Source organism: Cordyceps militaris, assembly GCF_000225605.1.
Source record: "Cordyceps militaris CM01 unplaced genomic scaffold CCM_S00004, whole genome shotgun sequence".
NCBI classification, from domain to species: Eukaryota; Fungi; Ascomycota; class Sordariomycetes; order Hypocreales; family Cordycipitaceae; genus Cordyceps; species Cordyceps militaris.
This window is the reverse complement of record NW_006271972.1, coordinates 3618029-3640821: the sequence shown is the minus strand read 5'-3', so window position 1 is coordinate 3640821 and position 22793 is coordinate 3618029. Positions and strand designations below refer to the sequence as shown.

The following is a 22793-nucleotide window of genomic DNA, read 5'->3' as shown; positions in this document are numbered from 1 at the left end:
TCGTTGCCTTCTTTTTTCATATAGTATGTAGATAAAATAGAAACAAATATGTGTGAGCGTAAACTGTACGGGTTACTTTCCTCCTTCACATAATATAAAGACAAAATGCAAACAAACATGATCGATCGCGCCTTCGCCAAAACACATATGAAGCTGACCCTTGTGGGCAATTACACTCTCATTCATCATTAGAACTCGTACACGAGACGATCTTAGTACCGGTACGTCGGGCGCTCGCTGCGGCGGCGCGTGTCATACTGCACCTCGTCATAGTAGCTCTCTGGCTGTTCCCTGAGGCGGTGCTGATGGCGATGGCGATCCTCAATGTTAATGCGGATGCGCTCCAAGTCGTCAGACTCGCACGAGGTGCTGGGAGGCGAGGGCGAGCGGCGCCGCGGGGCATCAATGTAGCGAAACTGCGGGGGCGGGGGCGGCGAGGGGGTTTTGGCAGCCTCCGTAGTAGAAACGTGCACGTGGACCGGCGGGGCCGGCTCGTAGACGGGATACGGCACGGGCTCGCGGACGGGATATGGCACGGGGACGCGGACGGGCACGGGGATGTAGCGGTCGCGCTCAATGATGCGCTCGCGGATTCGGCGCGGGCGGTGGTGGTGGTGGCGCGCCGGGGGGTCCTCTTCGACGTCGACGGCGATGACACTGATGGGCTCCGGCTCTGGCAGGCACGGCGGTGGCGGCGGCGGTGCTGGTGGGAGGCATGGCTCTGGTTGCGGGACGGGGCAGATGACGACGGGCGCGGGGCAGGGCGGCGGAGGAGGAGGTGGTGAGGGCGGCGCGATGCGGGTGACGCGGGTGCGCTTGCGGATCTCGTCGGGCAGAGGACGCTCGAGGTAGAGCTTCTTCTTCTTGTGGTGGTGGTGACCTGCTGGTAACGTGTTGGAGGATGTGTATCTTGATGCGGTGGGCCGTTACGAAAAGATTCACTTACCCATAGTGTACTGTGAGGCCACGGACCGTTGGGGACGATGATGTCACGAGGCACAGCGACCAGCTGAGAAGGGGTGAGTCAGGCGGCAGCGGCCCGCGATGGGATGAGAACTGGAGACGGGTAGGAAGGTTGAAGAAGACGGAGAGGAAGATCTGGAGAGTCGGCCAGATTTAAGCTCACAGACTCGAAGAAGAAAAGAAGGCGGGACATGCACGCGCTGGGTGGAATCGGGTTATTTGGGGTTGCGCAAAAAGCAAGGCAGCTTGGAATATTGACCACGCGGTACGTGTATCGAGGCGCTGCCATCTGCCAAGTTTTTTTGCGGGCATCTTCTTTCGAGGGGGGCTGTGACTCTGTCTGTGAGGTCTTCAGCTGGTACCTTGCTACCTACCCAACTACCCTCATGACAATGACGTTGGCTTGGCCCCCAAGTCTTGCGGGCGGGAACACATGCCGAGGGCCCAAACTCGATGCCCAAATGTGGGAAAACAAACAGTCACTGCCTCCATCCCGGAACGTGCAGGTAGGTTAGGCACCGAGGCGCAAGGCAACCATGACGCGCATAAAGCACTGACTGGGGGAGAAATAATAATCTCCATCTCCGTGCGCTTGATCGGCCCTCATCGCCAACTGGGTTCGGCACTCTTGCTAATCGTCTTGAAAGGTATCATCTTCTGTGTCCGTCGTCGGGGCTTGTCCACGTGGGTGTGTGAGACAAAAACCAAGTTAGGCCAGCAACGGCTACACGCGGGGCTTACTGCCATGAGGACCAGATGTCTGCTGAACTCGGGGAAGAAAGATTGGGCGGGCGCGCCGTCGTTATCTCCAAGCCACCACGAGATTCTGACAGCCCATGCAAGCCCGACGATTTGCCAAATTTTTTGTTACTCCCGCTGGCGAGGCCCGTATCGTGTCCGTGCGCGGCAACTTCCTTCGATTGCCTTGCCCAACCGTGGGCCGGGCTCTCCGGTGCTCCGCCTCCGGGCATCTGTATTTAGTGGGGCCATCTCGGAGTCCGCCGCACCCGGCGCTTGGGTGACAGATACTTTGCTGCACTGGAATACCTGCAGAGGTATTCCAGCCATTGTAACTATTCATGGCATTGTTCTTCTCTACTCTATTGACTTTATCTTTTATTTCATCACTATCTAGTCAAAGTGCCTACTTGCCCATTCTTCATCCACATGCTTTGCAGAAACCAAGTGACAACGAATACAAGAAGAAGGATAGAATGAAATACAAGGAAGTTAAGGGCCAGTGAGAATTTTATCATAATTTATCAGGGTGACGACAAAAAAAAAACAGCGCATGCTTGTCCAGGGCAGGGGAGTGACACAGATGAAACATGTTGAAACTCGATGACCTGTCTTCGGACGACTCACGAGCCCTGCGGCTAAATCAGGCACGGAAATCTTCCGCCAGAGTATAGGTCAGCAGATACATACAGGAAAATATAGGCTGCGTAGCCAAAAAAACAACAAAACAACGAAAAACCCACTGGACGGCCAAAGCAAAGTTAAGGAGGGCATACATCATCAGCTCCCAGGGGCGGCGGATGTCCATGGAGAACGGGGCAGCTCTGAAACGAAGGTATCGTCTCCGACAAACTGCAGTGGCGCCCGGCGAAAATAGTCAGTTGACTATTTAACTAGGGCTCTATAACCGGAAATAGCCAATAAAATGGCAGGGGATGCTATAATGACCGGTGACATTGACGGATGCGACTCGTCCCGACTGTACTCGGCTTTATTACTTACTACAACAACGTGATGTAGGAAACCTCGTTTGTATGCGAAGACTGTCTTCATCAAGTCGCTAGCCAGTCTTTACTCAACAATATTTTGGAAATTCAGGGTTTAGAGTTGGACCGTACTGAAGAATGCGGCTTCCTTTTCAGTCCACCACTTTTTGTTTCACGAAACGGTCTGGGCACTTGGGCACGCGAGCTGATCTAAAACGAATCATGGCAAGACTCATGGCAGAGCTGAGATTTTCTGTGCGGCATCTATTCGTAAACCCCTACAAAGATGAGCTGGCGCAGAAATAGCAAAGCGGATCGGGCTCGATAGCACACGCTTGACGTGGATGAAACTTGGGATACCGAGGCGTTGGTTCATGAAACAGCATTGGACCTGGGACGGCAGGCGGCGCGCCGAGACGCCAAGCCTTGTTCATGGTAATAATGGATAGTTTGTGAGAAGCGAATTTTCATAATGAGAGGGAGATATAATAGATAAAAAAAACCACAGTGATGGAGCCGCTTTTGGAATGTCCTTTTTGCTATTTTCGCATTATGATGCTTCGAAGGTTCCATGTGGCGCCGTAATGCTTGGCGTGTTGTGCAAGCGCCTGCCATCACTTTTGTACACTATTGACTAGTTGGCGCTTTATGCTTTGTGATCTAACTGCCGTCAAAGTCGAGTCCACACATTCTTGTCGCCCTTTGTCATTAGGCGCTCTCGGGTATTTGGACATGGCTCGTCCCGCGACCTGCGACTTGTCTCACCGGCCTAACTAGTTCCTGGCCCCCCGTGGCGCCCTGAGCGCGCGCCTTTGACATTGACAGCTTTGGGACGAAAATGGGAGGGCATTCCGGGTTGATATAAGGGGAAGAAGATTATGCGCCTGAGTGCAGACGCGCAAAATAACGCCCTCTGGGAGGGAATGCTGGGCTAACGAGGCAGGTCTGACTCTGAATCAATGTAATATCCACCAGGTGGAACGGGCATCAGGGGTCAACGGTAAGTACTGATAGTAGTCCAAGGAACTGTGTTTGGTACCTCGAAAATAAACATTTGAATAACAAACAGCAGATATGGCTCGGACAGTCCGGGTAAAGGAGACGGCTCATGGATTGTTGCGAGTCACACTTCAAGGCGACTGGGATGAGCATGCTTGCACGTTATGCTAAAGAACTACCATGACGAATATACACATGGACAAGTTGAATGCTGTTCAAACTGTTGCAGCAGGGACCAAAAATAACAAGCAGTTGTGGCTTTTTTTTTTTGGTGACCCCTCGCGCGCCACGAAAGAAGGCTCCCACCACGAGGCATATGTCACACTGGCTATCTATATACGTTGAAGACGACTGACAAATTGGCTTAACTATGATCAGACGCAGGGAATGCCATTGACTGGGTGAAACGCATTGTCTGGTCATGCGGGGGACAAGACGTGGCCTGATGTCGACTATGCACAGGAAAAATGTCGTGCATAGCGATGAAGTGGAAACAGGTTAGTGGGAAAATGTTTATACAAAGGGCATGCCGTCATCGGGTGAAGTTGAATGTAGGGTCGACAATGGCGTATGAGAAGCGTCTGAGGTGTGCGGTAGTGCATTGACGGGCGATGCATACACTGGCTGGATGGGGCGCGAGCTATTTTGGGGTAAGAAGACGTGAAGATGGGAGATGTGAGGCGAGTATGAACGATAATTTAGAGAGGGGTGTAATGTCATGAGTAGGTCAGAGTGAGGCGAATTGGCGGATTGATGGTTCCTTGCTCGACTTTTGACCACCTGGGTATATCAGGAGTGATGTGTACGGATACGGATACTCGGTATTCCGGAGTTGCTGGTGACAAAAGGGTTGAACAAAAGAGCGTCTGAGCGAGCGATGCGATTGGAGAGGCTTGGCACTGTCCGGTTCCTGATCTTGGGACTAGGAAGTTGGGGTGAGGGTGACTCGGCACGACGCACGCCCCCCTTCGGTTGAGCAGTTGCTAATTTAAAAGTATGGAGAAGGCGGCGAGCGCGTGTGCCGTTTTTTGGCGGGGGAAGGTTCTTTGGTGCGGCGTGGGATGAGATTATTTACACGCCCAGAGCCCCGTGAAACCGGGCTTGCTGATCCTGGAACGCAAGGCGGGCGGTGTGAGGAGCCACGCTAGCGACGCAGAGCAAGTTAATAATAATATCAGGATTATCATCAGTAATTGGAAGAATGGATGAATAGAGTGTGGCTGATCTGGGGGAGTGCCGGCGTGTACGGATATTACAGGTGAGGAGGTTGGTTGTGCAGACTGGACAGGTTTGGCCATACTGGTGCTCCGTACAACAAGGAACATTGCCGATTGAACAAAGAGATTGAACAAGATAATAATACCGAGTAGGACAAGAAGCTTTTCTTCTTTGCGCTTGGCGGGAGAGACAGCGCGTGTGAGAGTTGTCACCAATAGGAATGTGGACTTGTCAAGGACCAGGTACCACGACGGAAACAGCCGGGGCTGTGGTGGATTGGGTAGACCGCTGTGGGCTAGAGGTGCATGGGAAGATGCAAAAAAATGGGCGATTTACGTTGCAGTGCCTGTATCAGTCTTTCTGTGCATGTTGGGGATATGAGGTGAAATGAGCAGCGTCTGTGAGCGTTGCATTGGGCTCCACGGCGGGACTCGGGAGGTTGAGGAGAGGGCGACTTTTGTTTTCTCAGCCGACTATTTTCCATGGTTTGAGTATGTAGTCAAAAGGGATGCAGAGACATTGTGTCCAAAGACAAGGAGTTGGCAGGGCCGGGGATACGGGATCTGGGGAGCCTTGCATGTTGTGATGATGCAAGTACTTGATTAACTTATGGACAAGGCAAATAGATGAAAATTGTGATGTGTATGCTTGTTGAGGTGTAAACTCTGCAGGCCGAGTAGCAGATAGATGGATATTGGACGTGTAAAATGAGAGGAACGCCTAAGGGTAGGGAAAAATTGAGGGCCGGTCCAGGGATGTTGCTGCAAGTGCATCACGGGCACCGAGGTTGAGAGAATGTCAGCCTTGTAGTTACCTGGACTGCGTGCTTTTCCTGCTGCATCCGTACGAAAAACGACCTACCTACTAGAAAAGACTACCAGTAATAATAGGTACTCTGTACAATTAGAGAAATTAGATACTCGCTCTCGAGAAACGTGCCCCTTGATGTGGTCGTACCAAGTACATGGAGCGCGCCCCCCACAAGGCCGCTGGAAAACCCCGACAGGCCCGCCGCAGCCGCTAGCACACACGCCACTTGGAGCAAGTGTTGTACAGTACAAGTATGAGTAGGGAGGGCAGTTGCCGCCATTTTGCCTTGAGCGGGGAGCGATTTTTCTCGCGTAAATACCTGACGGTACCTGGATTGACAAGGAACTTGCCTTTACTTTTTATCTGTGCTTTGAAAATGCAAAGCCGCTGTGGTGACTGTACCAGTAAACGCTCGTGGTACCTATCAGTAGAATGACAAGGCCCCAGCTTTCTGCCTTGTGCTCGCCGCCACCGGGTTGCAGCCGTTGTAACTTAGTGCACTTAGTGCCTAACAACTGGTACTGGTACATTGGTTCAGCCAGGCGTTCCAACAAGTTCAACAATTAATTAAGCTGAGAAAGGGGTTTGTACAGAGTACCAGCAGTGGCATCCTCCTGTAACTAGTTTGCTGTCCAAGTACTCCGGAATTACAACAGAAAATATTTGCAAATAATGACGTTTGTTTCCTTCTCTAACGACATGGACTGGCATATATCCATCCATCTATTCCTTACTCCGTATTATCCAGTACAAACACTTTTGTTGGACTGCCAAAATCTAGGTGTTTCCTTTGCACCCCCCTCCTCTTAGTAGTAACCTTGCCTGCCAGCTGCCCACCTTTCTTTTTGCACCCCCCCTGCCCCTCCTCCGACCCCCCCCGTCCGGCTTCCATCTCCCCTTGGGCCTCTTTTTTGCTGCGGCTGCTCCTCCACACCACCAAACACCGCGATACTATCAGTATCACGGCTGCTTCTCTTCGCTGTCCTGCCGTCTTTCGGTCTCTTCTCTCTCCCTCTTTCCTCCTCTACTGGCCGACACCTCCGAACGCTCCCTTTGCCGCCTCGGGCCGTGCTTGTGTGCCGCCTCTCTCCGCATTGCATGCACGCTGCCCTCAAACACAGCCCAGCCCATCGCCTCCACTGGGTAGCAAAGGAGATATACCTTTCTCGTCATCATCCTCTGACCTCTCTACAAAACGGCGAACTAGTAACTTAGCGACACTCATGTCTGTAGGCATCACCCCTACTAGCTTCCACCGCAACCCGCAACCACCCCCATCCCATCATCGGTCCCCTGCCGCCTCCGCCGACCTGGCTGCACCCTTCCACTCGCCTCCGTTCATGCGCCGTTGATCAGGGTGAGGGGACAGCCATCTCGAAACCCTCTCTTTGCGAGAGTGGCCCTGCCCAACCTTTGCCTTCTCTCACACTAGACCCCCCCTCCAATTGGACTGGCCCTGACAGATACCACTACGCTCGTCAGTCGGGCAGTCACCATCATGTCGCAGCCTGCGTCTAGCCGTCGTCGGCCTCCTGCCGACGCTTCTCCTGCGCCCGTCACCACCACCACCACATCTCTTCCTCCTCTAGATGCCGATGCCGACCCCAATCTGCCTGCACATTTCTATTCCCAATACGCATCCTCGCCGCCCAGAAGCCCTCGACGACGCCCGCCGCCTCCTCCCACCTCGCGTCGCCCCGACGTCGTCCTGCACGACGTCGCCACGGCCCAGTCGCACGATTCGCGTCCGCATCCCACCCATCACACCCTCTCGCAAGACGCCCACTCCTTCCATAACCTTCAAGACCTCCACGCGGCAGCACGTCACTCGCCACCATCTCTGAAGCCTTTGCTTCCCATACCATCAGCTCTTGGTCCCGGTCCCAGGTCAGTACATGCCCACGCGCCGCTCGGCTCCTATCCGTCCGACATCTTGTTCCTATTAGTAGCCGCAGACTCCAGTCTCGCTGCACTCTTATTACCCACCTTTCTTTGTCTTCTCTGACATCTATTTCTTTGTATTTTCCCTGCCCTCTCGTCGTTGGTTTTTGTCGCCTTCGAATCTCCCCGACGCTAGCTTCGACCCTAGTTTCTCGCATGCCTTCTCTCGCTGGCCCTCGTCGTGCTATACAAATTCAGCACAGCGTCTGCTGTTAGCCCGAGTTTTCCACCTGCTGACCTCGTCACTGCGCATCCAGATCCCCGCGGCCTACTGCACCCAGTCCACTGTCCACGAGCCAGCAATACGATACCCGAACCTCGAGCAATATAGGAGCGCCATTCGACGACACCCCTCCAAGGTCTGCTCCCCATAACCGGCTTGCTGCAAGGACCACCTTTTATTCAGATTCGTCGAACCCCTCTAGCCCGGAGCAAGAAATTGAAAGGTGTGTAGACAGAGCACACTCGCTGCCCGCGCTACTGACCATCTCGTGCCGCAGCCCGAGGTTTCCCAATGTGTCAAACGACAACCGCAGCTTCTCCGAGCCACTGACTTCCAAGAAATCTACCGCGGCCCCGGGACCGTCCAATCTGGCCATGAAGGGCCCCGTTGTAGCCGCCCCGACCGGCAGCACGAAGCCGAAGCCCCTGCCTCGGAATTCGTCCCTGGACACAGCCATCTCGGCCATGGCCGCCCACGAGCCGAGCGGAAACTCGCCCTCTAGCTCATCCTCACAGGCTCCCGACATTGCTCATCTCATCACCACTGCTGGTAGCCCAGAAGCTGTCATTAAGTACTTGTTAAAGGAGAAGCAGTCCCAGTCACAACAAAACAGCCAGCTATGGAGACTGGTCGATAAGCAGCGGGCCATGATCCTCGGCCTCAACAATGATCTTGAGGCTGCCCTCAAAGATAAGGAGCGCTATAGAAAGAAGCTCAAAGAACTCGTCAACAACTCCTCCCTTCTCCGCGCCGCTGCAGGCCGCCCGGCTGCAGGTGGTACTAGGGAATCTCGCCCTGCTCCTCGGGTCGATGTGAACAGGCATCATGGCATGAATCCTGACTCGCCTGTGCTCGAATCCGATAGCCAAAAAGATTCACCGGTTGACCTCACCATGGCACCCTATCCTATTACCCCACCAGCCGACCGCCCGCAACAAGTAATTGCTACCGGCGTAGCCGATGTGCTTGATCCTTCTCGTTCCATGCCAAAGCCTCAGGAGCACGCCCTCAATAACTACGACCACGAAGCTGAGGACAGAGCCGAAGAGCACGCTCGTAAGCAGCGCGGCGAAGAACAGCTGCGTGAGATTCCATTTAGCGTATCTCTCCCGCCATCGCGAACCTTTGCGAGTGAACCGCCCAAGGTACCGCCTCCGCAGCTCCCGCCTGGCTCAGAGTCCCCACCCCGCAAAGCTGAGGCGGCTGCTAAGCCCACGGCCACACCTCGCAAGGGCCCGCCTGCACCTCTCCAGCTGCCCAAGGGCCGTCGGTCATCACCGCTTCCTGTTGGTGAGGTTTCCGACTCTGAATCGGACTACGATGGCATCTTGGGCGTGGAACAAGCTGGCTCTGCTGAACGTGGTCGAAGTCGCACGAGAGGGGATGGTGGTGACTTGATTGCCAACCACCTTGGGAATCAAAGCACACTAGAATCTCAGCGCTCATCACCCGTTGTCGCCGTTGATGAACCCAGTTCAGTGGAGGCCACCGTAAAAGGAAATGGACCTGAAGCTGCCACAGCTTCCCTCGCAGCTGTCTTGAACGGCGACCGTCATGTACTGGTCCCGCCTATGATGAGCCCTGGTCTCCCACTGAGTCCTCGACCTACCAAGACTCCTGGTCAATCTCCGCCGCTGTCACCACGAACCAAAATGCCGCTGTCACCAAGACCGCCGCGCCAGCCTATCCCGCTGCCTCCAAACACTCCCCTAGCTGCTTCATCCAGCGCTTCTTCCGTTGGACATGCTAGGCCTATCGTCCCCAGCATTCGCACAGTCGATCTCGACGAGCCATCACCCAGAGACGAGGAGTCAAGCCCAACTGAAAATAACCAAGTTTTCAAGGGACTAGCCGCGGACGAATATCCCGACTTACTGTTACCGCCAAACGCGCTCCCGTCCATCGATGTCAAGGTTGCATCGTCCCGCATGAAGCCATCCCGTGCCAGCTTGCTCTCTCTCTCCCAGTTGGAAGAAGATCCCGTCTTCACGCTCGCCGTCATCTCTAGAGCCGATCGCGGTGAGCTGTGGCGAGTGGAAAAGGACACAACCTCTCTGTCCAAGCTGGATCAACGCATGAAGCAGTGTCAGCTCTTTACAGCAAAGACGCCCGAGAGGTCGCTGTTTAGTGGACATTCGCCCGCCAAGCTGGATGCCCGCCGGCAGGTTTTGGAGACTTACATGGACGAACTGCTCAACACGCAGCTCGATGAGGCTACGGCTCTCGAGCTGTGTAGATATCTCTCCACCAACACTCTCCCCCCTAATGCGGACGAAATTGGCGCTGTTGCCAAGTTGACGCCGGATCACAGCGCGCATCACATTGGGCCTGATGGACGAGCCGTGCGAACCGGTTACCTCACGAAGAAGGGCAAGAACTTTGGAGGCTGGAAGGTCAGATTTTTTGTTGTCAATGGTCCGAATCTGAAGTACTACGAGACTCCTGGCGGTCCCCATCTTGGAACGATCAAACTGCAAGGCGCGCAGATTGGAAAACAGTCGCATAGTAGCGACAACCAGTCGCCTGCTCCGAGCAGCACCGGAGAAGAATTCGATAATCAGTATAGACATGCCTTTTTGATTCTCGAACCGAAAAGGAAGGACTCATCGAGCCATGTCAAGCATGTGCTTTGCGCAGAAGATGACAAGGAGCGGGATGATTGGGTCGATGCCCTGCTCCAGTGGATTGATTTCCGGGAGACCGACGACACTGACGGCCGCCCGCCCAAGTCGGACGCTTCTGAACGACAGCATCAAGAACTGACTGGGGCTGCAAAGATGAGGAAGTCTCAGCAGGCACGAGCTATTTCCCATGCAGCCAGCGATTCTGGCTCGCTCATCGGTGTTCGATATGATTCAACCAATGCAGGGGATGCGCCGCAGCATGGGAATATTGGTCGCCCCAAGCCTGCTCCTGTTCTTTCTGAGCAGCCTAGTATGCAAAGCTTCGGAGCTGATGCACCCCCCACCATCTCTACCCCCAAGCTCATCTCTGCTCCCAAGGACTTGCAGTTGATCTCGGATGTCTCCACGTGGGGCAACAAGCTTGGACCTCCCCAACCCTCGGTTGAGGATAAGAAGCAGAGAAAGCGCAGCTTTTTCGGATTTGGACCGAAGACGAGATCATCGTCAGATGGCCAGGACTCATTGTTTGGCAGTGATAGTGGGACTATGCCACACGGCCTGGCATTCCACGGTGGACAGGTCTTTGGATCGTCGCTGGCTGAAGCGGTCCAATATCACCCTCCGAAAGATGTTGATCTGCCGTTGCCGTCAGTCATCTATCGTTGCATCCAATATCTGGAGGCCAGGAATGGTCTCAACGAAGAGGGAATCTTCCGCCTCAGTGGGTCAAATACCGTGATCAAGCAGCTCCGTGAACGATTCAACAACGAGTCGGACATTAACCTCATTACCGACGAGACTTACTACGATATTCATGCTGTGGCGTCGCTGCTGAAGCTGTACTTGCGTGAGCTGCCTTCGAGTATCCTCACACGCGATCTCAACGTCGACTTTTTCAACACGACGGAGATGTCCAACCGGGATGAGAAAATTGCTATGATGGCCCACCTCATTCAGCGACTACCGGAAGCGAACCTGACTCTCCTCAAATACCTCATCTCGTTCCTCATTCGAATAATCAACAACTGTGACGTGAATAAGATGAACGCACGCAATATTGGCATTGTCTTTTCGCCTACGCTCAATATTCCTGCGCCAGTTTTCGCAACGTTTTTGCATAATTTTGAGGGGATCTTTGGCATCGATCCTGAAGAGTATGAGCTTCCGACGGCAGCGGGGCCTATCAAACGTAGCTATACGGAAGGTTCATCGCGTTCCGACGGTCCATCGCGGCAAGAAGTAGCCCCTCGACCCTCGACATCTTCGGGAAGCGCCTCCTCACCCCATAGGCCAGCACGAGTGGAAGCTGTACGCGGGCCGTCGAGATCGACCCCCACGCCGCCACTTGCACAGAGCCGAGCTTCAGCCCGACAATCACCAACGCCATCTACAGCGTCCGGACGTCCGGCCTATGAGCCGTCTCACCTTGTTCAGCAAAATACAGGGGTCGTTGCCAACGTGGCGCCATTGAGACCTGGATACGAGCCCAACCGTGGCTTGGAGCAAGCAGGTGTTGCTACAGGCCCTCGACCTACCCCTGCCTACGAGAGAGCCGCATATCAGCTTCCCAACGGACCTGGTAGCAGTATGAGTCTGACCTCGGGCGAGCGAGGAAACAAACGACGCGAGAGTTCCATCTACGTGAGCAGTGGCACAGGCAACGGCCGCTCTCTGTACTAGGGTTTCCCTCTTATTCTAGCGGAAATTGGCGTTTTACATGATACCAGAATGATTTATTTGATTACATTTGCAGTTTTTCGTCACATGGCCACCCTCATACCCGACCTGGGACGGACCGCGATACCACTCTGTTCTGCGACTTTGTACTGGATTTGGATTTCGCGAAAGGAAAGAAATGCTATTTATGCGCACAAACTGGGAGGCTACATTGAATTTCTTCTGGGTCTAGGATGAGCGCGGCGTTTTGCACTGTCTAATGATGCTCGACTGGTCGAGTCTTCTCTTCTTGGCAGGTTTTTTTGGGTGTTTATTGGGCGACTCTCACTGTTTTCTCCTACTGCAAATATGCTTTTTTCGCATCTCTCTTGACCTGGACTGTTTTCTCCTATTGCAAATATGTTTTGCCCATTACTCTTTGCCTGGACGACGTGTTTCAGCTATTCTTTGGCATGGTACGATTGCATCCTATGGCGATTGTCTTTGGATTTTCAACTCTTTAATGGACCTGAGTTGTTATGTGGTCTTAAGATTTTGGGTCACAGCTATTCGCAGAATAATAACGATAATTTTGAAGAAGTGACAACTATACAAGTATGTGAAGCTAACATGCTCATGTACTGACGTATGTACCCATCACATGTTGATGGAGAGCCCCCCGCAAACGCACAAAGCTTACAAAGGAGGAAAGTCATCCGGCTATTACGTTTTATTTCTAGCGTTCTGGTTATAATTTGCATAGTTCGCGCTGCGTCGCGTTCCCTGTGCTCGTGTCCAACGGGACCGAGATAATCCTTCGGGCGCGAAACGCGTCCAGCTTCGAGCTTCCCCCTACGATTCCCCCGAGCGCAAATCGATGCCTTTTCCGAGCTGTCATGTTCTTTTTATATCCCACACACCATTTGTGCCAAGTTCCCGGAACGTTCTCTACAAAATTGGATGCTGACTAATCAGCCTTCAAATAAAGTCGGAACAGCCGGAGCCAAAAAAAAAAGCAAGTCGGTATTTCGGCGCTTCCAACCTCCGTGCTCCAACAAAAAAAGGTGCCACCGTCAATCCAGATCTGTATTAAAGCGTTTACAGGGGGGGCCAATCCACCAATTTATCGACTTACCTTTTTTTTGGTGGCAGCTTTTAGCCGCCCACTTCATCTGGCGGCGTCAACACACGAGGGGTGGACCGATCTTGACACCTCGAAATCGGCGGGCGGGCGTTTCATGTGGCGCCGAGACCCGGGGTGCGTCTCATCTGATTGACGACGACAAGGGGGGTTTTCTTATTAGAATGGAGGAGAGCAGCGGTTCCGGGGCGGGCTATGCGTCGAGCGGCGGGGACTCGCACACGCCCTCCCCATCAGCAGCCTCGCACGACGGCACGCCCGGCACCACCGTTGCCAGCCTTGCCGGCCCATCGTCTGGCTCCCCCGCCATGCAGACTTCTGCTGCAGCGGCGGACGGGACGGTGGATCCAAAGAAGCTCCGCGCGTGCGAGGCCTGCCGCGGGCTCAAGGTGCGGTGCGAGCCCAACCCCGTTGAGGGGCAGCCGTGCAAGCGCTGCAAAAAGGCCGGTCGGCGCTGCGTGGTGACGGCGCCGACGCGGAAGCGGCAGAAGAAGACGGACAGTCGCGTGTCGGAGCTGGAGAGGAAGATTGATGCTCTGACGGCCAGTTTGCAGGCCAGGGCAGGCGGTGTTGGGCAGCACCAGCAGCACCAGCAGCAGCAGGAGAGGCATGGGAGGGGCCAAGAACATCGGAATTGGGAGAACGACGTGGCGCCGTGGGAGAGTGGGCGGCCGGCGGACCAGGATAGTCATTTCCAGCAGCTGGTTAGCATGGCAGGGCGGAAGCGCAAAGCCGGGGAGGACGGCGACGCGGGAGATGGCGGGAGCAGCAACCAGGGCGCTCCTACCCCACGCCGGCACGCGCGGCCGGCAGTAGCAACAGCGACGGCACCAGCAGAAGACGACGATAGACGGCCATCGGCGGCGGCGGCGGCGGTCGGCTGGCCGGCTTACACGTCGCGCGCCACCGACGGCGACGTGGTGGACCGCGGGCTTGTGCCGCTCGAACTCGCGGCGCGGCTCTTTTCCCGCTACAAGGCGCACATGGTGCGGCACCTGCCCGGCATCGTGTTCCCGCCGAGCACGACGGTTGCGACGCTGCGCGCGACGCGGCCGGTGCTGTTCCTGGCGGTGCTGGCGGCGGCGGCTGGCGAGGACCACGCGCTGCAGCGGGTGCTGCAAAAGGAGCTGATGCGCATCTTTGCCGACAAGATCATCGTGACGGGCGAGAAGAGCCTGGAGCTGGTACAGGCACTCAACGTGGCCGTGATTTGGTACTGGCCGCCCGAGTACTTTGAGGAGCTCAAGTTTTACCAGCTCATCCACACAGCGGCCGTCATGGCGATTGACATTGGCCTCGGGCGCAAGACGAACGGCCGGGCGAGGCGCAACCAGACGACGACGACGCCGGTGGGCATGGGCTGGCGCGGCGACCCGTCGCGGCACAAGACGCCGCCGCCGGACCCGACGAGCCTGGAGGCGCGGCGCACGTGGCTGACGTGCTACTACCTGGCGAGCAACACGGCCATGTCGCTGCACCGGCCGAACCTGATCCGCTGGACGGCGTTTATGGCCGAGTCGATGGCGCTGCTGGAGACGTCGCCGGACGCGGCGCCGACGGACAAGTACTTTTGCCACCTGGTGTGGACGCACCAACTCGGTGAGCAGATTGGCGCCCAGCTGTCCATGGACGACCCGGACGCCGTCGTGGACATTACCGACGCGCGCACGCAGTACGCGCTGCGCGCCCTGGAGCGGGAGCTGGAGCGGTACCGCGCCGGCGTGCCGCCGGAGCGCATGCAGGCCACGCTCAAAATCGGCTTTGACCTGCTCAACCTGTACATGCACGAGACGGTGCTGCACGGCGACCACTTCACTGAGGTCGGGACCGGCGCGGGCTTCCACGCCGAGGCGCTGCAGGACGGGCTGCTGGCGCGCCACGACGACGACGATGCGCAGCAGCAGCAGCGGCGGCCGCTGTCGGCGCAGCACGTCAACGCGCTGACGTCGTGCCTCGCGGCCATTGACGGCATCCTGGCCACGTTTCTGGCCCTCGACGTGGACAGCATCCGGTGCCTGCCCGTGTTCAACTTTGTGCGTGTGGCGTACGCCGTCGTCGTGCTGATGAAGATGTACTTTTCGGCCGACGCGGCGACGGCGGCGGGCGCGGACTTTGGGGCCGTGTTTACGCGCGAGAGCATGGGCGTCCAGGTGCACCTCGACGCGCTGCTCGACAAGTTTCGCGAGACGGCGGCGGGAGATCGCTGCAGGCCCGCGAGCAAGTTTTTGGTGGTGCTGGCGATGCTGCGCAGCTGGTTCGTGAAGCAGGGCAGGACGACGACGACGGAGGCGGCGGCGGGGGGTGGTGGTGGTGGTGCGGCCGCTGCTGCGCAGACGCAGCAGCAGCCGCAGCAGTTTCAGCCGCAGACGGCCAATACGCCCCTGCAGATGCTCTCCGAAGTCGCCACCGGAAGCGCGGACCAACCCAACAACAACACGGGAGGCACCTCGTCGCCGTTTGGCTACTACCACCGCGCTGCTGGCTTCTTCCCCGATGCGCTGCCCCCGACGACGACGACGCCTGCCGGCGGCGGCGCGCCGTTTGACGCCGGGGGCCACATGTACCCGCCGTGGATCGCCGAGGCCTTGCTATGCAACGGTGGCGGTGGTTTTGACGGCGTGACGGGGACGGGGGCCGAGTTTCCGACGGTCATGGGGATGGGTGCTGGGATGCAGGGCGGCGGGTTTGACGGGGCGAGCGCGGCGACGAATGATGAGTTTTGGACGGACATGTTTCAGGGGATCCCGGATCCGAACATGTTTACGTTTTAGCGGATGAGTGGGAGAGGAGACTGGTCTTTCTTAGGAATAGGAAGGGGGGGGGAATGGACATGTACGATATGATGTTATGTGACGAGGGAGTTGATGGTCGACTGAGATATTGAGATACCACTCTGCAAATACAATGAAGCGTAATGAATGTCAACGGTTTTTGTCATTGCAGTTTCTTCTACAAAGTAATTTGCAACGCCCTCGCATGTAAGTAGTAATTCGTAGATGTGAGACGGGCCTGGCCAATCGGAAGCACCGCTGTCCGGATCCAGGGTTGTTTGTGACAGCGGCAGGCAATTTTTGCCATGTTGCATCCGGTTTTCACCAAACAATGCAACAAAGAGAAAATGCAGGGCGCGACAAGGTATATAGGTAACCTGCACGGACTTTGGATGCAACGGTGATCAAGCGCCGGGGGAAGGGTTTTACGAATTAACTACGGATACAGAATGTGTGAATGTAGATAATGCGCCACGTGCCTCGTTGTATAAAGAGGCAACTGGAATGGTAAAAGCAGCTAGGTTAATAATTGATTGGCGGAACATCTTTTAGTAATTTAGTTATTATTCTTTGATTTTGGAAGGGCGGATGGAATCGGGGGCCATGCGGGCGTGCGAGTCAACTGACATATTACTTATTAGTTATTCCGTTGCACTACCAGAAAAAGCACCAAGTTAATTACACCATCAACGCTCTGACGAGCAGGGTGCGCGTGCACGCCAAAAACGCTGGCGGATCAAGGTAAGATTTCATTCAGCTAGTCCCTGGAATAAAAAAGAATTAAAAAAGCTTAGCCCCCCCCTTCTTCCGATCAAACGGCGCATGATTGGTCAGACGTACGACACAACTCCGCCCCAAGCCGAAGAGTCACTAATTTGTACTGGTCGTTATTATGTGGGCTAAAAAGAAAACCTTGCTCCTAACTACTAAGTTATTAGGGTTATTGGGCTGACAAGAAAAGTCTCCGCCCAGTCATCATGCCAGCATCCAGCATCGCGCATTGCGAAGCGGGTGAAGGAGGATCCGAGTGAGTCAAGTTCAAGTTTGCTGTCTCGTCTGCTGAATACTCGTTCGTGGCACCCCCGCACAAGTCGACTCGTCTTCGCCGTCTTTGTTCCACGTCCACTCCCGCCAGTGAGCAACGTCAACGAAGCAACGTCCATCCCGAAAACATCCCCAGACCATCATCAGCCCTCGTTTCCCGTACGTGGGTCATGTCCGCCGAACCAGTCACAATAACGGAGAACCCACCACAAGGGGCATCAGCCATGTTCGGACCCGACTGCATCTAGACAGAGCGGGCCCTCCCTTCTTGCTTTGTTGGCCTTCAGCTGGCGCGGCCGCTCTGATCATGGGTTGGCTGGTTGGCTGGTTGGCTTGCTCGCTCTTCTGGAACAGGGCACCTCCGGGGCTAACTAGCGGCGGGAAGTCGAACAACAGCGGAGTGAGGCTCTCGTTTCGGAGACAAGCAGCAACCTTGGCGGAGTTCGGACTGCTGACGGACCCGACGACATTGTTCGGGGCTGCTCAGCTATGCGAGTACGATTGCGCATGTTTTTTTTTTCCTGCTCTTCTTTTTCTGCTCTTCTTTTTCTGTTTGCCCTTGTCTCAGTAGCATAATACTTGGCACAAGTATCCTTTTTTTTCCCTTGTTCCTTGTTCCTTTCTCTTACTGTTCTGTTCATACTATCTCTTTTATTTCATTTACCCTCCGTTTCTTCTTTCCCACACACGTCACCCTTGTCTCTGACTCCAAGACAACCGGGCGTCAGCTGAAAGCTGACAGACACTGGGAATAACCAAAAAAAAAAAAGAGCATCTCCTACGACCGACAATGGCCGCCGAAGACAGCGCCACAGAGGTCGGCTCAATTGGCTCGCGCCACAAGGCCACCGTCGACACCACCCCTGCGCCGGCCTCACTCTACGACGTCTCCGAGAAGAAGCCCGCCGCCGATGAGGCCGTCACCGAGCAGACGACCGGCGAAAAGGATGCCGCGCCGACAGCGACCCCCGACGAGGACGACGGTGTCGAGTACCCGGTCGCCTGGAAACTGGGTCTCATCACCATTGCCCTCTGCCTGTCCGTCTTTTGCGTCGCACTGGTACGTTTTCGTCGCGTCTCTTCTTCCAATTGATACTAAACCAACACGAACAGGACAACACCATCATCGCCACCGCCATCCCCCGCATCACCGACGAGTTCAAGGGCTCCGTCCAGGACATTGGCTGGTACGGCGCCGCCTACCTGCTCACCACCTGCGCTGTGCAGCTCATCTTCGGCAAGCTCTACACTTTTTACTCGGTCAAATGGGTGTACCTCGGCGCCATCCTGCTCTTTGAAGTCGGTTCCCTCGTGTGCGGCGCGACCCCGACCTCCGTCGGCCTCATCATCGGCCGCGCCATCGCCGGCCTCGGCTCCGCAGGCATCTTCTCCGGCGCGCTGCTCATCGTCAGCCGCTCCGTGCCGCTGCGCCAGCGGCCCGTCTACATGGGCCTCATCGGCGCCGTCTACGGCCTAGCCTCCGTCGCCGGCCCGCTCATGGGCGGCGCCTTCACCGACAAGGTCACCTGGCGCTGGTGCTTCTACATCAACCTCCCCTTTGGCGCCGTCACCGTCTTCTTCATCATTCTCTTCCTGCACCTGCCCGACGCCAAGACGCAGCTGAAAAACACCACCTGGAAGCAGCAGCTCATCTCCTTTGACCTCGAGGGCACCTTCTGCTTCATCCCGGGCATCGTCGCCCTGCTTCTTGCCCTGCAGTGGGGCGGCTCCAAGTACCCTTGGGCCAACGGCCGCATCATCGGCCTGTTTGTCGTCTTTGCCGTCCTCATCGCCGCTTTCGTCGCCATCCAGATCTGGAAGGGCGACCAGGCGACCGTGCCCCCGCGCATCTTCATGAACCGCACCGTCTGGGCATGCTCGACCTTTGTCATTTGCCTCGGCGCCGCCTTCTTCATCATGGTGTACTACCTGCCCATCTGGTTCCAGTCTATCCAGGGCAGCTCCGCCGTCAACTCGGGCATCAAGAGTCTGCCGCTGATTCTAGGGCTCGTCATCCTGTCCATGATTTCCGGCGGCTTCGTCAGCGCGCTCGGCTACTACACGCCCTTTATGATCGCGTCGGCTGTGCTCATGGCCGTCGGCGCCGGGCTGCTCTCGACGCTGCAGATTGACTCGGGCCGCAACGCGTGGATCGGTTACCAGTGCATCTTTGGCTTCGGCGTCGGCCTCGGCATGCAGCAGCCCATGGTGGCCATGCAGGCCTCGCTCGAGGCCGCCGAGATCGCCGTCGGCACCGCCATCATCATCTTCTCCCAGACCCTCGGTGGCGCCCTCTTCATCTGCGTCGCCCAAAACGTCTTCCAGAATAAGCTCAAGGAAATCATCGAGGCCGCCGGCATCCCCGGCCTGACCCTCGAGGCCGTCAACTACGTCGGCGCCACTGGCGTCCGCACGCATTTCCAGGGCGAGGCCCTCACCGTCGTCCTGGCCGCCTACAACACGGCCATTACCAACTGCTTTTACGTCGCCGTCGCACTCGCCACGCTGTCCATTGTTGGCGCCGTATTTACGCCCTGGAACTCGGTCAAGGGCAAGAAGATTGAGATGGCTGCCGCGTGAAAAGCCGCAGCCGGCATATACGCACGGGAAAAAAATTGATACCATATTCGTTTTTCTAATTTCTTGTTTACATGTACAGGTACATACATGGTAGGACGGCGCATTATTTCGGTATATGGGCGTGACTTTTTAGATAACTCACCACTACACTGGGGTTTTTTTCTTCTCCTCTACATTTTGATTCATGGTTCATAGACGGCTGGCAAGCGGTTAATAGATGACATGCGAAAAGAGCGTCTGTCCAACATGAGTGCATGTGAGATGAGCATCGGCCCAACTTCAGTGGATTTGACCCGTCAACCTGTGTAATGCTTTGGCATCAATGCTCAGCGCCACCAATATTCCACATCGTATCATCATCGTCGACTCACCTGATCTGGCCAACGATGCATCTTCATCCACTTCAGATCTTACTCAGCCTTACCTTACCCTTCGTTCCCGCTTGACCCTCTCTCCCCCCCCCGCAAACTGTAAAATATTGCCCACCTCCCGCCTTATCCGAAGACTTGGCAAAGCCAAGCTCACTTCCCGTGAACCATATCGTCTCAGCCTTCGGATGCCTCGGAATCCCCGGATCCCCGCCCCCCCACGCCAGTACTGCTCCAGACACTTTTTCTCCGACGTCTTTGTCCTCCATGAGCTGCCCGCTGATGCTCGCGTGCCTCGTCACGCCGGCCGGCGGCTGCCCCTCTACTTCTCCGACCAGTCTTTTTGCTGCGGCGGCGCGTTGGCCGTGAAAATTGGCCTGTCCTCTGCCTTTTGACACAGCCTGTGGTTTCCAGGAATCACAGCTGCAATGGACCTTTTGTAAAAATGGCATTCGCCACGCTGCTCAGAGGCAACTACTGCACGGTAGAGGCATAACTGAAGAGGTACATTGAGACGTGCGTTTTTTCGAGGGCTTGCGCGTCAACCATTTTGGACGGCTGCGGGAGGCGCTCAGATTCCTTGTACTCGATATTAATACGGGAGAACAAAGAGGCCTCAGGCTTGTTCCGTCCCCTCTTCCCGCCTCTTTTGCACACAATGGCCCTCGTCAAAGACCTTGTACTACCAATCGGCTCTGTCGGTAATTTGCTCCCCTGAGCATCCTCATGGCCACCTCACTCAATCTGGAGCTGCTGCGAAGCCCACAGGATAGCAGAACTGTTTCCTCATGGACGTGGTTCTTTGCTGGCTCTTCGCGGGCCACAGCTACTTGCTGTGTACCCGCCCTGTACCTCGCCCCATACCCCTGATGTTTGTTTTGGCTCGAGGTACACCAGGATGCCACGGCTAGCGGATGTTTTACCTCGAGGACAGACGCGAGTGGCATCGCTGAGGTGTTTGGTGTTTCCCGCTCTTGGAGCAACACCATGTGTGTTGCACTCGGCGCTTGTCAGGCGGTTACTAGATTACAAAAACCAACGCCCTCTCTTCATTGTAGAAGCGCCATGACGTGTTTAGCTCTAACAATCGACGAAGCTTGGAGAACATACTTGGGAACGCAGAAAATATGGCAGGCATAACTATGGAACTGCCAATGCGCCCGGCCCCCAACGCCGCCAGCGCCGCCGGCGTCGACGCCGCCGCCGAAGCCGCCAGAAAAATGCTCCAGGATATCAAATGCCGAATGCAAGAGTTCTTCAATGTACTCATCCGCATGCCGCACATTGAGCCTGATGCTCTCAGACTCCCTCCCGAAACAGGCTGGGAAAATGTCGGGGACACTAGGCTCCGTGCGCGAGGCAAGACCGAGGGCGCCATCAACTTTCTCAAGCAGCTACCCTGTCTCGTCCATGGCGCGGGCATGGAGCAGCCCTCTCTCACGCCGCGCATACAATCGGTCTACTTTAGCGAGGGTATAGCGTGCCGCATGCCGGAGCGACACGTCGCGGACGCGCCGGGCAACGTTGTATGGATAGGCGAGGCCAAGAGCGCAGACGGATGCTTCCTCCTCTTGGACACCAGCACTGGTCAGTCTTGAAACAACAGGGCATAACAAGCGAGACCCCCTTTCTGGGTCGTCTTTTGACACGCATTGCAACAGGCAGTTTGACAGAAGTCTCCCTTTCGAAAAACACCAGACTGAGGAAGCCTGGCAAGTACAAGGCTTTGCCGGTTACTTTGAAGTGGATGGCCCGCAAAACGATGCCAGCGACGGACTGGCTGGAGCAGGAGACGAGGAAGTTGCTGGAGCTGGCATATATCCCTGTCCCTGCGTTTTTCCCACATGGCGTTAGGTTCTTCCACCGCTGCTCGGACCCCCGGATGCTGCCTGCTTTTATCGCCGCCGACAACTATGAGGTAAACGGAGGTCGGAATTGGCGTGGTGAATTTAAGAAGAATGTTAAACCGGACGAAGATGACAAAGTGATTGAAGACGTCAAAATGGATGAAAACGTCAAAATGGATGAAGACGTCAAAATGGATGAAGACGCCAAAATGGATGAAGACGTCAAAATGGATGAAGACGCCAAAGTGGATGAACACGCCAAAGTGGATGAACACGCCAAAGTGGATGAACACGCCAAAGTGGATGAAGACGTCAAAATGGATGAGGATATCGGACTGACTGAAGATATCGTACCAAATAAGGATATCAGATCGGAGGTGGATAGTAAGCCGAATGAGGATGCTGCCATGAGCGATGGGAATGGGGGTGAAAATGGAGATGCTACGAGCGAATGGTGGGCACTCACAGAGGTGCGTGGTTCTCCATTTTGCCCTATATTCTATAAGGGTCCAATATATCTGTCTGAGAAAGGTCCTGTATATATGTCTAAGGGCGGTCCTGTAGATCTGGATGGGAATGGTCCTAAAGATCTACTTAAATGTCTATCTGAATATTTGGATGAAGATTCGGGGTTGGATGAGCCCGAGGCTGAGCCCGAGGCTGAGCCCGAGGCTGAGCCCGAGGCTGAGGATGAGGCTGAGGACGAGGACGAGGACGAGGATGAGGATGAGGATGAGGATGAGGATGAGGATGAGGATGAGGATCAGGATGAGGATGAGGATGAGGATGAGGATCAGGATGAGGATGAGGATGAGGATCAGGATCAGGATCAGGATCAGGATCAGGATCAGGATCAGGATCAGGATCAGGATCAGGATCAGGAT

General features: G+C 55.6%; 7 protein-coding genes across 7 annotated transcripts in view; 4 read left to right on the top strand and 3 right to left on the bottom strand.

The window, feature by feature from the left end:
• Positions 1–212: 212 nt before the first annotated feature.
• On the bottom strand, positions 213–1252 carry CCM_06164 (uncharacterized protein; the record flags this gene model as incomplete). The annotated part of the gene is made up of 3 exons (XM_006671305.1): positions 213–909; positions 947–1098; positions 1223–1252. 3 exons carry the CDS (start codon positions 1250–1252, stop codon positions 213–215), a joined length of 879 nt encoding a protein of 292 aa, XP_006671368.1.
• Positions 1253–2965: 1713 nt separating this feature from the next.
• CCM_06163 (uncharacterized protein) lies at positions 2966–3121 on the bottom strand (the record flags this gene model as incomplete). Its single annotated transcript, XM_006671304.1, has 1 exon — positions 2966–3121. One exon carries the CDS (start codon positions 3119–3121, stop codon positions 2966–2968), a length of 156 nt encoding a protein of 51 aa, XP_006671367.1.
• A 1097-nt stretch (positions 3122–4218) lies between these two features.
• CCM_06162 (uncharacterized protein) lies at positions 4219–5870 on the bottom strand (the record flags this gene model as incomplete). Its single annotated transcript, XM_006671303.1, has 5 exons — positions 4219–4310; positions 4766–4906; positions 4987–5192; positions 5241–5377; positions 5862–5870. The coding sequence occupies 5 exons, from the start codon at positions 5868–5870 to the stop codon at positions 4219–4221; spliced, it is 585 nt and encodes a 194-aa protein (XP_006671366.1).
• A 1342-nt stretch (positions 5871–7212) lies between these two features.
• On the top strand, positions 7213–12411 carry CCM_06161 (RhoGAP domain-containing protein; the record flags this gene model as incomplete). The annotated part of the gene is made up of 4 exons (XM_006671302.1): positions 7213–7601; positions 7913–8101; positions 8156–12143; positions 12256–12411. 4 exons carry the CDS (start codon positions 7213–7215, stop codon positions 12409–12411), a joined length of 4722 nt encoding a protein of 1573 aa, XP_006671365.1.
• Positions 12412–13463: 1052 nt separating this feature from the next.
• CCM_06160 (C6 transcription factor (War1), putative) lies at positions 13464–16183 on the top strand (the record flags this gene model as incomplete). Its single annotated transcript, XM_006671301.1, has 2 exons — positions 13464–16057; positions 16105–16183. 2 exons carry the CDS (start codon positions 13464–13466, stop codon positions 16181–16183), a joined length of 2673 nt encoding a protein of 890 aa, XP_006671364.1.
• Positions 16184–17904: 1721 nt separating this feature from the next.
• Positions 17905–19694, top strand: CCM_06159 (MFS transporter; the record flags this gene model as incomplete). The annotated part of the gene is made up of 2 exons (XM_006671300.1): positions 17905–18174; positions 18228–19694. The coding sequence occupies 2 exons, from the start codon at positions 17905–17907 to the stop codon at positions 19692–19694; spliced, it is 1737 nt and encodes a 578-aa protein (XP_006671363.1).
• Positions 19695–21189: 1495 nt separating this feature from the next.
• CCM_06158 (uncharacterized protein) overlaps positions 21190–22793 on the top strand; it is a gene marked incomplete at both ends in the record, with an annotated part of 2540 nt that continues 936 nt past the window's right edge. The window contains 2 exons of the mRNA XM_006671299.1: positions 21190–21649; positions 21724–22379. Of these exons, the coding sequence (XP_006671362.1) occupies positions 21190–21649; positions 21724–22379 (1116 nt within the window). The remainder of the gene's footprint in view (positions 21650–21723; positions 22380–22793) is intronic.